This window comes from Amblyraja radiata, chromosome 4 (genome assembly GCF_010909765.2).
Source record: "Amblyraja radiata isolate CabotCenter1 chromosome 4, sAmbRad1.1.pri, whole genome shotgun sequence".
NCBI classification, from domain to species: Eukaryota; Metazoa; Chordata; class Chondrichthyes; order Rajiformes; family Rajidae; genus Amblyraja; species Amblyraja radiata.
In genome coordinates, this window is record NC_045959.1 from 71,019,363 (window position 1) to 71,036,916 (window position 17,554).

The 17,554-nt window shown below is 40.4% G+C and overlaps 1 protein-coding gene across 1 annotated transcript in view; it reads right to left on the reverse strand.

Moving 5' to 3' along the window:
- Nucleotides 1–3,480: 3,480 nt before the first annotated feature.
- The window catches only part of st18 (ST18 C2H2C-type zinc finger transcription factor), an 85,376-nt gene continuing 71,302 nt past the window's right edge, over nucleotides 3,481–17,554 (reverse strand). Inside the window, exon 18 of the mRNA XM_033019717.1 lies at nucleotides 3,481–5,828. Within this exon, the coding sequence (XP_032875608.1) occupies nucleotides 5,688–5,828 (141 nt within the window). The 3' untranslated portion in view covers nucleotides 3,481–5,687. The remainder of the gene's footprint in view (nucleotides 5,829–17,554) is intronic.

Sequence of the window (17,554 nt, forward strand, 5' to 3'; positions counted from 1 at the left end):
CTCCCTATATATTGCTAAGAGATTATTTAAATGAATTTATTGCAAAATACATCTTGCAGGCTATGGCAACATTTCACTTCCAAAGAAAATGCATGAATTTTCATGAAAGGGCAAACTTCCATTAATGAATGTCAAACCATAAATATTAAATGAGAGCTCCTTGCAGAGCACTGTAAGAATATGCATTTCGCTGTGACATGTACATTAAAAAAAAAATTGGGCAATTATGTTGAAAAAATTATGATATTAACGCACAATACTAAGGATTGGCATTTCAATTTTTTAAATTTTTCGATAGGCTTATCCCAAACCTAAGGCAAAAAGCTAACGTGTTAGTATTAGTGCAAGGAGAGGATGGACCCTTCATTTCCTTGAAGATAGACACAAAAAGCTGGAGTAACTCAGCGGGACAGGCAGCATCTCTGGAGAGAAGGAATGGGTGACTCGAATCGATTCGAGACCCTTCTTCAGTTCCTTGAGTCTGTTCCTGCAGCACATCTCACACTTTCCCTTCATATTGCCTCCTTTAATGATTTTTATAACTTGAAACTAATCTGATATTATAATTCTATTTATGTGTTGGAAAGAACTGCAGATGCTGGTTTATACCGAAGATAGACACAAAATGCCACAAAATGCTAGAGTAGCTCAGCGGTAAGGCAGCATCTGTGGAGAAGAGATCGGTTCAGAACCCTTCTTCCGACCTATTTCTTTTCTCCAGAGATGTTGCCTGGCCCGCTGAATTACTCCACCATTTTGTACCTATCTCCAATCTATTTATGGGCTTTTTAGTTTTCAAGTTAATCAATTTAAAATCATTTAAAAAAAATCTAAATTCTAAAAAACAGCAATACTGTTCAAAATGACTATGAAATGTATTTCCCTGAAATGCAATCTATTTGCTTTAATGATGGATTATATTTGTCGTGGTGAAATATTGTTAAATAATTTTAAAAGAAAACTGAACTATATTGTGGCATCAGGGTAAGTTGTTATGTAATACACAAGTATTACACATGAAACTAGAGAGTTATTTTAGTTATGCTTGTTCTGTGCAGACAATGATTTAAACTTTTAATCAAAATAAAAGCACACAAATTTAAAATAAACCAAACAAATACTATGCTTTACTCAATCACATTACTTTGAACAAGCGAAGTGCTATGTGAGAAAGTATATTTAATGATAACATGCCAGAAATTAATAATATCCAGAACTAAAGTTGCACCCTGCACCTGTTCTTGAGCTTCCTGTCTGCATGGTGGCTGTTTTGCTATTGGTCTGTCTATCTATATTTTCTTCTGGGAGTATTGAAGGCCAAAAGTCTAGGTAGGTATGCTTTCATTCCCTGCCTCTTTCCACACCAGAGCCTCTTGCAGCTCAACTAACTGAAAGGCAATGAGACCATTCAGCTTGCAGCTGAAGGAGGCCAACAGAGGAGGAAACAACCTTCCGCAACCACGAGGACAATTGTAGCAGCAACAGTAGTGGGAGATCTCCAATAGGTTTTAGGATGGGTGTAATGTTTCTTTAATCTCTAGGTCTCTAACTTTTTGATCCATTGTTCTGCATCTAGTCTGGCTGTTCGATCTCAGGTCAGGTTTGACATCGGGTCACCAGTGAGTTATAGGCTGCCATCAAGTCCCCAACAGGCTCTGAGTTGTGTCGGGTATGTGATAAGGCTTTACGCTATATTCATTTTTTCTTATGAATGGAAGGCAAGTCATTGGGCCCATCAAGTCAATGCCAAATCACAGGGCAATCCTTAGCAACTTCTTAGTGGCCCCTTCGCAATTCCTTAGCCAATCAACCCTTAGCAGTCCCTTCGCAACTTAATCATGGTTTTCAGTCATTGTGGCTCAACCGTATGTATATTTTGGCTATTGCAGGCCTCAGCATCTGGCCATGTGACTTAGCTAAGCATAATTCTCCACTTGGCATTTAGCTATCAAAGTTTTTCTTCCCATATTTCCACCAAATCCGCCTCAGATTCTGCCATTAACTTGGACACTAGGACAATTTAAAGTGGTCAATTAATTTAACAATCCATGGGATGGCCCATTGCTGCTGGTTGGTCTGTCCCCCGCCAGGACGCAGGAGGAATGATGTTAAATGAGGCCATGTGGATAAATTCAACAGTAGCCCTACATCCATGGTCTTCATGCGTTCCCACCATGCCTTCATCATCTCTGGAACCTCTCCACTCTTCCAAAATACTGGAGTCAAATTCACAGAACATAGAGAACTAAATTCCACGGATTGATATTTGGATGTTGATTATGCTTTTGTCTTAAAATGTTCATCATTGGTAAACCGACTCAAAGAGCACAATTCTAAATATTGGAAGGCAACAAATCCAAAAACGTCCCATTAGAACATAGTTTTGATTTGACCAGACTTTTGGGAGACTGTGCAGCACTGGGCAATGGATATCCTGCCTGGTTTTACACCGATGGAGTAACTGAAAATAATACCAAGCAGCAAACGTCACTGGCATTCTTCATCGTCTTCTTGATTTCCTGCCTGCCACATTGAAACAAAATTACTTTTATACAAAGCACAGTTTGCTTTGCAGCAAGTGAAACTGGTTTATATTGATGCAAACAGCGAGTTGTATCTATGATTTTTTTTCAGTGTTTACAGGTGTCTAAATCATGTGGTCAACAGCAGAACCACCACTGCGGAAATCTTTAGGTACAAAAGATGAAACGGAACATTTTATGTTTATTGTAAGGGTATGGCATTCAGCTAAGTGACTCAAGGTGACACAGATATGGAGTATATTAGGAATAAGGCAAACATTAGGATTTCATTTGACAAACTTTACATCAGAAATACTTACACCTGCTTTAAATAACTATGTTTGGGGAGGGGACTGCAACTCCCACAGTATCAACACACGTGTAAATGTAACTTAACTGAAGAAAGCGAATGGCATGTTGGCTTTTATAACAAGAGGAGTTGAGTATGGGAGCAATGAGGTCCTTCTGCAGTTGTATAGGGCCATAGTGAGACCACATTTGGAGTATTGTGTGCGGTTTTGGTCCCCTAAGTTGAGGAAGGACATTCTTGCTATTGAGGGAGTGCAGCGTAGGTTTACAAGGTTAATTCCCAGGATGGCGGGACTGTCAGATGCTGAGAGAATAGAGTGGCTGGGCTTGTATACTCTGGAGTTTAGAAGGATGAGGGGATCTTATTGAAACATATAAGATTATTAAGGGTTTGGACACGCTAGAGGCAGTAAACATGTTCCCGATGTTGGGGGAGTCCAGAACCAGGGGCCACAGTTTACAAATAAGGGGTAAGCCATTTAGAACGGAGAAGAGGAAACACTTTTTCTCACAGAGAGTTGTGAGTCTGTGGAATTCTCTGCCTCAGAGGGTGATAGAGCCCGGTTCTCTGGATACTTTCAAGAGAGAGCTAGATAGGGCTCTTAAAGAAAGCGGAGTCAGGCGATATGGGGAGAAGGCAGGAACGGGGTACTGATTGGGGATGATCAACCATGATCACATTGAATGGCGGTGCTGGCTTGAAGGGCCGAATGGCATACTCCTGCACGTATTGTCTATTGTCGCAGGCCATAGAGCTGATAATATTTAATGATAGTAAATTTAATATTATTTATTGCAATGATATTGAATTGGTATTGCCATTGTAAACAATGATACTTGAACTATTTCTGGAGCATTTTCAGAACTTTAATGCTGTATTGTCCCTCATGAATAATCCAAAAAGAATCCCATCAAAGTAATTAAAGTTCCACACTGCTTAAAATATGTAATGACTTTGGTCAGAACTAGGTTCAGCGGCCATGTGATAACCCTAGTAACATTCACATTGAATATAAAGTAATGCAGAACCAACTGTAGAAAGAACATATGAGATGGTCATAATTGACAGTGCATGAAAAGAAATTCACAGGCAGAGCCCTTTGATTAATATATTTTAGAAAAAAAACATTCCACAGAACATATTTTAACTTGCGAAGAACAAACGTCATAACTAGCACCACTAATTATTAAAAAATTGTCACAATCTGTGTTTCATTAACTGAAATAAATATGCAAAATTAACAGGCAAGTATTTCCAATCATTTTTAACCGTCAGCTTCAATCAGTAAACACAAATACATGTGCACACTTGGACCCATTCAAGCATATGCAAGCATAAGAAAATATGCATGCATAGATGTGCATGTGATACGCATGGATGCCCACACATGCCTTTCACACACAAAGGCAGTTTGTAGTGAATTCATGATCTAATATAGTGTACAAGAAATTGGAGATTTTACAGTTTAAAAAAAATCCATAAAAACATTTTCACAACAAGCAATTTTTGAGATTCCTCTCGTCCATAGCATCTCTGTTACTGTGCAGTGGTCCCTAAAATGCAGCGTGCATCCGTCATGGACTGCTGCAAGGATGAGCGTGTTTTGTAAAACAGTTGTACCAAATCTATGTTGCCACAAGAGGACAGTGTTTTACATTAGACTTTCCTTTTGCATGAATTTTATAATTGATTGCTTTGCAGGTCATAATAAAATGCAATATAAAAAGTAAAGAATATATATATCTAGCTAAACACAATAATAAGAAAATAAATCTATCAGAACACAAGTGACCGGAACAAAAAAGTTTTTGTTTGAAATTCAGAAAAAAATGTTTGTTATTTGCTTTGGGAGCCCAAAAGTAAATGTAACTTATTAAAAAATGTTTATTTTTCTTGTTTTATAATCCAGGTAAGCGGAATGATTTTATACATTTTTCCCCGAAAACCATTACTAAATAACGTTAAAATATGCAATTTTAACTTCATTATTAAAACAAAAAACCTTAAATTAAAACAAATAAATAATAATGTATTACAAAAATAACCTAATCACTCACTTTTTACAACAAATTATATATTTAAAAAATGAAATTGGTGCAAGAGGAACGTTTCTTAAGTAAGTGCAGTGTTTTCAATGCTGTCATGCCTTCCAATTTGTGTTTAAAAATGTAATGTCCTATTATAGGCCTACATAAACTAGATATGAAAACGATAAAAAATTATCACTACACAACATTCTTCTTTACTTATTGCACATGGTGCATGTGGTTGAAAATATTTAAAATAAGCAGCCCTAAAATTGTGCAATTGGACCTTAAGGTACATACACTTAACCTGTTTGCAATTCGTTCCTCTGCTGTTTTAGCAAGGGTGCGGGGGGGGGGGGGGGGGGGGGGGGGGCGAGACACCATTTATCTAAATAGGTTATCATCTCTGCTGAGGTTGCAGAGAGGGCCATTTTAGGTGATCAAGTTATACTTCAAAGGCCAATACCTGTACTACATAATTCCAAGTCTACTCTTTTTTGTATGTAACATGACAGTTTGTATTTCCAAAATCAGCTTCTATGTTGATTTCTGCAACATCATCTCAGAGCGTTGACAAAATGGCAATGTATTATTATGCTTCAATTAGCGTTACTTAGTTTTTGTTTAGGATAACATCAAAGTACAGTCGTTTACGGTTTTTATTTTGTCTTGCAAAGTGGCTGTTGTAAATGTGAAGTTTGCATTTTCTAAAACTTGCCTCTATTACATGTGCGATCAACATTAGAAGCTGAAGTGTAATGCCTATAAGTTAAAAAAATGTCATTAGCATTTACAGAAGCAGCACCAGGAAACTGGAACGGATAAGTTTCACACCTGGATACCCTTTACTGCTTGTTTTATGCTTTCCAGAAGGGCTTTGCTTTCAGGAGTGTAATTCCTCTCCAAGCTGCTGTACATCTCAGTCAGAGTGTTCACGTACAAATCAAAATTCTGTTCGCTGATGGGCTCCTGAGTGAAGAATTCATGTTTAACACAGTGAATGAACAGTACAGTTTAAGGGCATCACGTTCAATGTAAAAAGTCAAGATTTGTTTACAACAGGTAAAAGTAACATTCAAATGAGCATTTGATTATGGCTTTGATTGAATGAGGATGTCTCATCTTACCCGGAATCATAGAAATTCTGAGCCCGAAAGATGATTTCACTTTTGGCCAGAATGTTCAGTCTCCCACCTGAATTGTACATACTGTCTCTAATGATGACAGTTCAGCCATTGTACACTGCCTCACTAAACATGACCCAAATACCCTGAATGTTCAACAACTTCAAGCACCCTCTCCCTCAGGAAATTCCTGCACCATGATGATTTTTCTGGTGCTTGTGGGAGGTTTCATGCCTACACCTCGTCTGTTAATGACACCAGTCTTAATGGCACATCCCCCAAATTTCTATTGTTCAACTTGCAGCAACGTTGAGATTTTCTTTAGTATTAAGGAATGTGGGAATAAAATTATCTCACTGTCAGTTCTACTAATGCAGAGCAATTTATAATCTAATGAATCTTATCACAAATAATACCACGCCACTGATCTCAGTAACTTATTTTAACCATATTCAGTGTATCCTTTTTGTTGAGCTACAAACACAGTTTTGTTTCAACATATTTCACATCAAGTAATTTCCTTTGCTGATGACATTAATCTGTCTGATTTTTCCATCGGGGTTGAGGAGAGTGGATTTTTTTGCCTAAAGATACATATATATTTACACATCAGTGTTAGATCTGCAGGTTTGCAGTCTATGAAATCGTTACTGCACAATACTGCACAATCATTACTCCTTCAGATCAGGCATTTATCAACCATTTCTGATTGCATTAACCTTGATACGAGGTGGTGAGGCATACCTTGGAGCACTGTGTCTTTGCTTAATGTGAGAAGTTGTTGTTACTCAGGGCTGTGCCATCATAGGGAATTGCCTAGGGCAAGGAAAAGCATCCACTTTGCCATAAGTTCATTCAGAATTATCAGTGCACCAGCTGCATGTATCTAAGATCCATCATCAGTCTGAAATTAAATCTTTGTAACCTCTTCTAGACTGAATAAATGTTGTATACATGTTGTAATTTCTTTTGCATCTATCAATGTTAGTTTACCTTAGAGGTACAGCTTGGAAACCAGCCCTTCAGCCACCAAGTCCATATTGATCATCAATCTCCCACTCACACTATTTCAAACTATCATTCACCCATCACCTGGTGTCCATTTACATACAGTGGCATCTGGTTCAGCAATGATTATTTCTATATTCTCATCTTCATTCTTGAGTCCTTCCAATCATCTTTATTACATGCTCTAATCTATACCAGCATTCCTTCATTTCTGGTCTTTAGACCTTAATCTGTAGAGTCACCATAATGATTTTTCTGGTGCTTGTGGGAGGTCCCACGCCTACACCTCACCTGTTAATGATGCCAGTCTTAATGGCATATCCCATCCACAAGGGCAGAAGCAGGCCTTTCGGCTCACCGAGTCCACACCAACCAGTGTTCATCCTATACTAGTTCTACCCTACACACTAGGGACAATTTACAACTTTACTAAAGCCAACTAACCTACAAACCTGCACGTCTGAGGAATGTGGGAGGAAACCGGAGCACCTGGAGAAAACCCACACGTCACATGGAGAATGTACAAACTCCATACAGCCAGCACCTGTGGTCAGGATCGAACTCGGGTCTCTGTGAGGCAGCAGCTCTACTGCTGAGCCACTGTGCCATCCTTGTGGTCTCATGAGGATCCCTGAGTTTACTTATCTGGTATAACAACATTTTCTATGAATATATGAGACAATGCCTTAGCCATCTCCTTCCTGTATGAAAAATACACTTGAAAGTAGATATTTAGTGAGTGATGAGTCTTCCGCACGCAACACTGAACACTGAACACTGAACAAACCTAGAACAGTTGTCCTTATGGGAATGTGAATCAGAGCCAGTTTAGTCCCTCACAGCAAAGGCTTTCCATAATGTGGAGAACAGCTGAAGGAGGAGGTGAGATAAAGTGAAGCAAAAAAACCTGATCCACTAAATTGACTGAAGAAACTTTGACAGCCAACTAAACCATGTCCCCTGCTTAGGTACTGTCTAATTTATCAAATGGTTAGAAAGACCCTGAAAGCCTTTGAATGTGTTACACCTTCAAAATAAATAGAAGCATCCATGGAGTATTTCATATATAAAAATTTGTAAAATTAATCACTTTATAAAATTCAAATAAAAATACGAACTAATTCTAAAACATTTAAATCACACATAAATACTTTAAAAAATAATTTAAAGTACCTAGTACCTAACTTTGCCTCTGGGAGTTGTTCCCTTTCCATTGAATTGAATCTTAGAGCACTCCTGTTCAAATTCAGGACTTAAATTAAATGTTAGTGTGGATTTCCCACCCTGTGAATTGTGAATTGCCTCAACTTCTCACTCCTGCACTGAATTCCATGGGAAGTATCTGTAGTGGCCATTTGGCCTGTTTTACATGTCACTGATGATAGCATCGCAATTTTAGACTGCCCATTATATTGTGGGTGGGATTTATGACGTGTTTTTGGGCGTGTTTGGAGCTTAGAGGCTTGCGCAGAAGTTTAGTTTTTAGATTAGTTTGGAGAGACGATGGGGAAGGCTAACCCTTCTACCATATGGGATCATGCGGATCATGCAGGATTATGCGGATCATGCGGGACCATGCGGATCATGCAGGATTATGCGGATCATGCGGATCATGCAGGATCATGCGGGCCATGCTAGATCTTGCCAGTGTTATGGAGACACGAGGAGTTTTCTAATGTCTAAAGTAATAAGCTGGACTTCGAAGAAGATTGTAGTAACGAGTCGGAAGAAATTTGGATGTATCTTACTGTTTTCTATCAACAATAAAGCATTTATTCATCAAACGACTGTGTTTTGAAGCCACATCTGTGAAGAAGCTCTGAAGGTCTCTGTGAGTGAGTTCTAAAGCATTTAGAAGACACCCCCTTCAACCATTCTCATCCAATAGCGGCTAGGATGCTAATTACCTGAAAGATATGAAAATCTGCCGCTACATTAAGTAGAAGGATACCTCCCGCAGGGGGGTTAAATACCTGTCCCAGAGAGAGGGACAGACGATTAAGTAGAAAGAACCTCCGTCACAGGAGCGAAACAAGTCCCAGAGATGAAGACAAAATATTGGCTAAGATTCTCGGAGAGGTTTTAGCCAGAAGAAAGTGGTTCCAGGAGGAACTAGATCTCGGCCAGAGAAGGGCCTTGAGGTCTATCAACAGCATCGAGACGTATCTGATGACATATCACTTGATTTGTGAGTACAAATCGATTATTACTTTGAATTGAAATCACAGCTTTAGTTTTAAACTGCAAATGTATCAGAGAACTCAGAAAGTATTTTTCTAGTCTGCATGGAGATTCTAGCCAGACCGACCTTGGATTTTTTTGAGTCTCTTGATAAGTGTATTCCATTTGAATTAGCATCATCCTTTTGCACCTGGAGTTACAGAGATGTTCTCTATATTATTAGTATGTTGTAGCGGTGCCTGCCGGCATACGCAGAGATCGAGCCTGGCGATCAGAAGCCGCGGCCACGTGACTCGGGAGGGGCCGATGTTTTCGCGCCGTTTTCACTTGCGTGCGTTAGTTCAGCACTGACCACCGTTGTGGACAGACGTGTCTGTAGAACCTGTATACTGGAAATCGAACTTGTGAATAAAGATCTGTTGAAAACTCCAGTAGTCGTTTCTCAGACCACTAAAATGCTATGGTTTTGAAAAGAAATGTTGACAAAACAAAGTCACAGCCACTAGCAGAGACTTTTGTTCGATTAATTTAAAGACTTGGCAATCTGCCAAGACCTCTTTAAAATCATGGAAATAGATGAAGAAAGAGCTATGCCAGATGAACCACGTGGTGGTAAAGAAAGACCCAGATCGAGAGAGAGAGAAACGAATTGTGGTTACAGGTTAACAGATTAATTGATACACAGAAGAAACTAATGGAATCAGAAGAGAACGTGATCAAGGTGAAACCTAATATGAGTCAACTATGGAACCTCTGCGAAGAGGTTGCAAAGAAACAGAATGTACTGCTGTGGTGAGAGCCGTCTTGGGAAGAACGCAGAAGACATACCCAGTGGGATGAAGACAAGAAGAAGATGTTCAATGGTTTCATGAAAAGGGCAGAGAAGTGGTTATCTGAAATTATATCACAACTTATGAGCTTAGTAGCTGGAAGTGTGAAGCAACATGGTGCCAGAATGGAAGATGAAAATTCAAGCAGCGAAGAGTCTGACAGTTCAGATGACGAGTCTCCTGCGAAAGTCAAAGCACAAAAAGGTCTGTACAGTGCTGTACCACCTCCCAAAGTTCAGAATGGAAAAGGAGGCATGACCGAGAAGAAACTAGCCGCAGGAGTGAGTAAAATGGAAATCAGTGACTTGTCAGACGACAGCTCAGACAGTAGTGATGAAGAGGCAAACCTAAAACCTGCCACAACAATTGCACAGAGGAAAGCTGACCCCCCGCTGGCCAAGGCGGCTACTGCCGCTCAGAAGCCTGTGGCCAAGAAGGCCAGTACCAGCTCAGACAGCGAGTCCGATTCTGAAAGTACCGAAGAATCTTCAAGCGATGAAGAGCCTCAGTTGAAAACCCCCATAGCCCAACTACGAATGGCAAACATAGAAACATAGAAATTAGGTGCAGGTGTAGGCCATTCGGCCCTTCGAGTCTGCACCGCCATTCAATATGATCATGGCTGATCATCCAACTCAGTATCCCATACCTGCCTTCTTCCATACCCCCTGATCCCCTTAGCCACAAGGGCCACATCTAACTCTTAAATATAGCCAATGAACTGACCTCAACTACCTTCTGTGGCAGAGAATTCCAGTGATCCAGTTTTTCTCATCTCGGTCCTAAAAGACTTCCCCAACATCGGGAACAATCTTCCTGCATCTAGCCTGTCCAACCCCTTAAGAATTTTGTAAGTTTCTATAAGATCCCCCCTCAATCTAGCGAGTACAAGCCGAGTCTATCCAGTCTTTCTTCATATGAAAGTCCTGACATCCCTGGAATCAGTCTGGTGAACCTTCTCTGTACTCCCTCTATGGCAAGAATGTCTTTCCTCAGATTAGGAGACCAAAACTGTACGCAATACTCCAAGTGCGGTCTCACCAAGACCCTGTACAACTGCAGTAGAACCTCCCTGCTCCTATACTCAAATCATTTTGCTAAGGCCAAGCCTTCATTACTGCCTGCAAAGTCTGTGGCCAAAAGAGCCGACAGCAGTAGCAGAGGCTGCAGTAGCAGCTCAGATAGTTCAGGATATAAATCTGGTTCTTCAACCAGTTCGGTTTCGAGGGCTTCTGCTCAATTGGAAGTTAAAGCTGAGTTAGCTGCGCTCTCAATAGAAGTGGATGCCATGAAGAAAAAACATGAGATTGAGCGGGATCAAGAAGTCATGAAGCGACAAAAAGAAGAGATGATGCGACAGATGACGCGACAACAAGATGAGATGAGGCGATGAGAGGAACAACTCGAATTAGACACAAAGATGGCGGTGGCCAAAGCAAAGAAGGAGATACTGAAAATGAGGGGTCAAGATGCAGCTCTAGATCGTCAAGGACGATGAGCTCTGGACCAAGAAGAAAAACTGCTCAAAGTGAATCAGCAGTTGGATCAATTCCACGTTCGAGGTCCACTGGATTTCTTGGCTTTGAAAACCCATTGGAACAAAGGAAGATGGGTGAAACTTCATCTCAGCAAATGAGTGCTAGATCGAAACCAATTACTATTGGAGCATCTGTGGATGCTCGAGACAAACCAATAGTGGACCACGCTTTTCCAAGGCCTAAAGCACGGGCTCAAGCAAGCCAGTTTAAGCCAAGATCTGTTTATCAACATGTGGAGTCAAGCCAAGGGAATCAGGATGGATTATTGGCAGTGTTGAATAGGCAAACTGAATTCAACGAGATCATAGCTCGACAAAATACCTCTCTCATTTTACCACCAGTAGAAATTCCTACGTATGGTGGAAATCCTTTGGCGTATGAAACTTTCGTAAGGGCACTAGAGGAGGTATTAGAGACGAAAGTTAAGGATGAAAAAGAGCGCTTATGATTTCTGAAGTACACAAGTGGAAGTGTACTTACGAAGTACACAAGTGGAAGTGTGAAGATACTTGTTCAAAGTTGTCAGAAGGAGCCAGGCAACCAGGGCTATAAAAAGATGAGGAGAAGTGAGCGTTTTGGTGATGAACAGAGGATTGCGAACGCATACATTGAGAAGGCCCATGCTTGGAAAGAAATCAAGCCAGAAGATGGGGAAAAATTGAGTGATTACGCATTATTTCTGAGAGATTGTTGCAGCTCGATGAAAAATCTCGGCTACATGGAGGAAATGAATCTTGTGAGTAATACTAGAATCATCTTGAGCAAGTTGCCCAGAAGACTGAGAGAAAAGTGGAGAGATGAAGCAGGCAAAATTAGAGATGAAAGGAGACAAGTAGCCAGGCTACCAGACTTGGTGGAATTCATGAACAGGGAACTACGGTGCATGTTAGAGCCACACTACGGGAATATTGAAGATTACAAACTAATGGCAACTAACAAAGGTTCTACCTTTTCCAAAACTGAAGAAAGATCTGAATCTAAGAGAAGTAGTTTTGCTATCACGACCGTACCTGTGGACAGATGGAATAAAAAGAAATGTGTCTACTAGCAAGCAAATAGTATTTTGTTTGTTATGTGATGAAGTTGGTCACACCATAAGATGGTGTCGTAGATTCAAGACGAAAGAATATGAAGACAAGATGGATTTCTTGAAAGAGAAGGGAATCTGTTTTGGACGTTTGAAAAAGGGACATATGGTAAGAGACTGTAAGAGTCCTATTATTTGTTATGAGTACAAACAATATCATCCTGAAGCAGTTCACATTGAAGAAGAGCTGCCAGAGCATTGGGAAGAAGAAAATGAACTGGAACAAACAGAACAGCGTGAGAAGCCAACTACTAGAAATGCTATCACCTCGCCTCAAGTAACTGCTCATATTGAGGCCAGGGTAGAAGCTTGTAATTTTTCTATCTTGCCAGTGCAAGTAAGGATCAGCACGACGAATACAGTGTTGCAAAAATATGCTTTTCTGGATCACGGGAGTTCAACTACATTTTGCACTGAAAGCCTGACGAGAAGATTGAATATCACAGGAGAAGAGACTAAGATTCGATTACGTACCATGACTAAAGATAAAGAGAGCATGAGTCATTGCATTACGAGTATGGAGATATCCAGTTTGGATGAAGATAATTTCATATCAATATCTGAAGTGTTTACGCATGGAACTATGCCTGTTGGTTGCATAATATACCAAGACCTGAAGACTTGAAGAAGTACCTGAAGGATGTCAAGATATCTGAAATAAATTCTAGTGTTGATCTACTTATCGGAATGAATGTTTTTAAGTCTTTGGAACCTATACAAATTGTTAGGAGCCAAGGTGAAGGACCGTATGCTACGAAAACCCGACTTGGATGGTTTATCTATGGCTCCTTGAAAAGGAACCGCGAAATCGGAAATCAGAAGAACTGTCCTGCCATTGCTGTTAATCAAATGTCTACTGATAAATTAGAAAAGTCGGTGATGAAGCCATACAATCATGACTCTAATGAAAGTACCAGCAAGGAATCCGAAGATATGTCGAATGAAGAATTGAAGTTCATGGATGTTATGAACTTAATGAAAACTGACGGACACTGTTGTGGGGACTTACCTTTCAAACAAGAAAGTGTCAATCTGCCAAATAATCGTAGTATGGCAGAGCAACGTTCCCAGACTTTGAAACGCAAGTTTGGCGAGAAGAGTAAATATCATGAATTAAGAACCTCTTTGAAGAATAATTTCCATAAGGATAATTGCTTAAAATCCAGGTCTACTGAGCAGGAAGCAATTCTACCAGTAGAACATCTGACTTCTCTTTTCAATAAGGGAGGATTTATACTTTTGAAGTGGAACAGCGAGAATTGTGAAAGCATTCCACTAGATGACAGAGCCAAAGAAACCAGAGAGTTGGATTTGGACAAAGATGATCTGCCAATTGAAAGAACATTGGGAGTTACTATTGTGGTACAACTGAAATATGTTGACACAGAAGAAAATTCTGCGAATGAAGTTTCCAGAAAACTGACAGTGAACCGTTTCTTAAGCGAGAAGAAATGGATCAATGAACTAAAATCTCTCTGCAAGCCAGACAGAGAATGGCCAAAGCTTGAGCTGGGATTTGAAATCTCTGCTAATGACTCGGACATTAAATCAAACTTAACAGTGAACTTTATTGCTAAAGATCCTGTTATTCTTTTGAAGGATTTTCATACTTCAACATTGCTGTTACAACACATCCATGAGTTGATCGGACATGGAGGAAAACGTTTCATGCTGTCAAAGCTTTGGACTATTATCTTTTTTACTATATACTGGGTATCATGCCTGATTTTAAGGGTTTGGTATGCACGATACGACTTTGAACTAAAACCACTGTTGTAATAAGATTAATAACCAAGTTGTGCTTGCTTCTAGAAGGCAAAAGTGAAGATGGAAGAGTCAATGAAGAATTCGGATTGCGGATTTAAAGTGCATGCTATTTTTTCCTCGTTAGTAGTGGTTAGTATCCCCGCCTGTCATGTGGGAGACCGAGGTTCAATTTAGCGACGAGGAGTCACAGGGTTTTATTGTCTGACCTTTTGATTTTGATATATGTTTAGCTTTTATGGCCACTTTTTTAATGTTTTTTAGTAATTGCCTCATTATATACTCGGAACAATTAGGGGCCGGTATGCAATGGCCATTTGGCCTGTTTTGCATGTCACTGATGATGGCATGTGCCTTTAAATTTTTGACTGCCGTTATATTGTGGGTGGGAATCATGACGTGTTTTTGGGCGTGTTTGGAGCTTAGAGGCTTGCGCAGAAGTTTAGTTTTTAGATTAGTTTGGAGAGACGATGGGGAAGGCTAACCCTTCTACCATGCGGGACAATGCGGGACCATGCGGGACCATGCGGGACCATGCTAGATCATGCGGGACCATGAGGAGATCATGCGGGACCATGCGGGACCATGCGGGACCATGCTAGATCATGCGGGACCATGCTAGATCATGCGGGACCATGCGGACCATGCGGGATCATGCGGGACCATGCGGGACCATGCGGGACCCTGAGGGACCATGCGGGACCATGAGGAGATCATGCGGGACCATGCTAGATCATGCGGGACCATGAGGAGATCATGCCAGATCTTGCCAGTGTTATGGAGACACAAGGAGTTTTCTAATATCTAAAGTAATAAGCTGGAGTTCGAAGAAGATTGTAGTAACGAGTCAGAAGAAATTTGGATGTATCCTACTGTTTTCTATCAACAATAAAGCATTTATTCATCAAAAGACTGTGTTTTGAAGCCATATCTGTGAAGAAGCTCTGAAGGTCTCTGTGAGTGAGCTCGCATGCGTCAACCATTCTCATCCAAATAGCGGCTAAAGTGCTAATTACCTGAAAGATATGAAAATCTGCCTCTACAGTATCAGAGTGTACTTGGAAAAGAGCGATGAAGCTGAACAATTTGAATCTGTATCCTTTGGAGTTTAGAAGAATGAGGAGTGTTCATATTTGTCCATTTAAGTCCTAAAGGGGGCTTGACAGAGTACATGTTGAGATGATTTCACCAGCGGGAAGGTCACAAACAAGGGCAAAATAAGGGACCAGTTATTTAACACTGAGGCGCATTACAATTTATTTCTCAGAAAGCAGCAAACCTCTGGAATTCTCTGCCCCCTGAGGGCAGGGGAAGCCAGACAATTAGATATATTTAAGGTGTAGGTGGATACATGTTTGATAGATTGAAGGACTAAGAGTTATTGCAACTATTACAACAGAAGATGAGTTGAAGCTAGCATAGATCAGCAATGTTCATATTGAATAGCAGAGGGGGTCAATAAACCAGGGGACTTGCACCTGCACCTATTTTATTGTCATATGTTCTTGAGTGTCTGACTGCAATTTTGGGGTATCTACATTCACATTAAAATCCCAACGTTGACTACAGTTACAAATGTCAGCCTTTAAAAAGATAAATAGTTTCCTAGTAAAAAACTGGATCATCTCCCTACGAAGTAATGCTGCCAGGGGGTGTAAAATGGTAGCTGATACACACCATCTGCGGTTAAAAATTAAAATAAGCCTGATGGTTCATGTGTCTTTAAGTAATCAAAAATGATGCTTAGAATAAGTAACATTGACCCCTACTAACAACCTCAAACACTTAATTATGAGGGACTGCATGTAATGATGCAGTAAAATATTAATACACCAAAACCTGGTGTCTGATTGTTTTATATAGTAATTGTTGGTTAATTTAGTTATTTACTTTATTTTCAGTTGGTTAGTGCAACATCATGCATTTCCTATTGCAACTGTTTATCTGCTTTGAATTAGCTTAATTTTCACAATGGCAGGCAGTGACTAGTGGGGTACCGCAAGGCTCAGTGCTGGGACCCCAGCTATTTACAATTTATATTAATGATCTGGATGAGGGAATTGAAGGCAACATCTCCAAGTTTGCGGATGACACTAAGCTGGGGGGCAGTGTTAGCTGTGAGGAGGCTACTAGGAGACTGCAAGGTAACTTGGATAGGCTGGGTGAGTGGGCAAATGTTTGGCAGATGCAGTATAATGTGGATAAATGTGAGGTTATCCATTTTGGTGGCAAAAACAGGAAAGCAGACTATTATCTAAATGGTGGCCGATTAGGAAAAGGGGAGATGCAGTGAGACCTGGGTGTCATGGTACACCAGTCATTGAAAGTAGGCATGCAGGTGCAGCAGGCAGTGAAGAAAGCGAATGGTATGTTAGCTTTCATAGCAAAAGGATTTGAGTATAGGAGCAGGGAGGTTCTACTGCAGTTGTACAGGGTCTTGGTGAGACCACACCTGGAGTATTGCGTACAGTTTTGGTCTCCAAATCTGAGGAAGGACATTATAGCCATAGAGGGAGTGCAGAGAAGGTTCACCAGACTGATTCCTGGGATGTCAGGACTTTCATATGAAGAAAGACTGGATAGACTTGGCTTATACTCACTAGAATTTAGGAGATTGAGAGGGAATTTTATAGAAACGTACAAAATTCTTATGGGGTTGGACAGGCTAGATGCAGGAAGATTGTTCCCGATGTTGGGGAAGTCCAGGACAAGGGGTCACAGCTTAAGGATAAGGGGGAAATCCTTTAGGACCGAGATGAGAAGAAACTTTTTCACACAGAGAGTGGTGAATCTCTGGAACTCTCTGCCACAGAAGGTAGTTGAGGCCAGTTCATTGGCTATATTTAAGAGGGAGTTAGATGTGGCCCTTGTGGCTAAAGGGATCAGGGGGCATGGAGAGAAGGCAGGTACAGGATACTGAGTTGGATGATCAGCCATGATCATATTGAATGGCGGTGCAGGCTCGAAGGGCCGAATGGCCTACTCCTGCACCTATTTTCTATGTATCTATGTATCTATAATTTGGGCAATATGATCCTGTACTGATTTTTCATGCAGTTGATTACAAGTCACATCACTTCTAATACCAGCCTAGTTTCTGACCTTAATGTTGTGGTTACAATAATGACAGACTTTGCAAAGTTCACCACCATTACATGTGAAA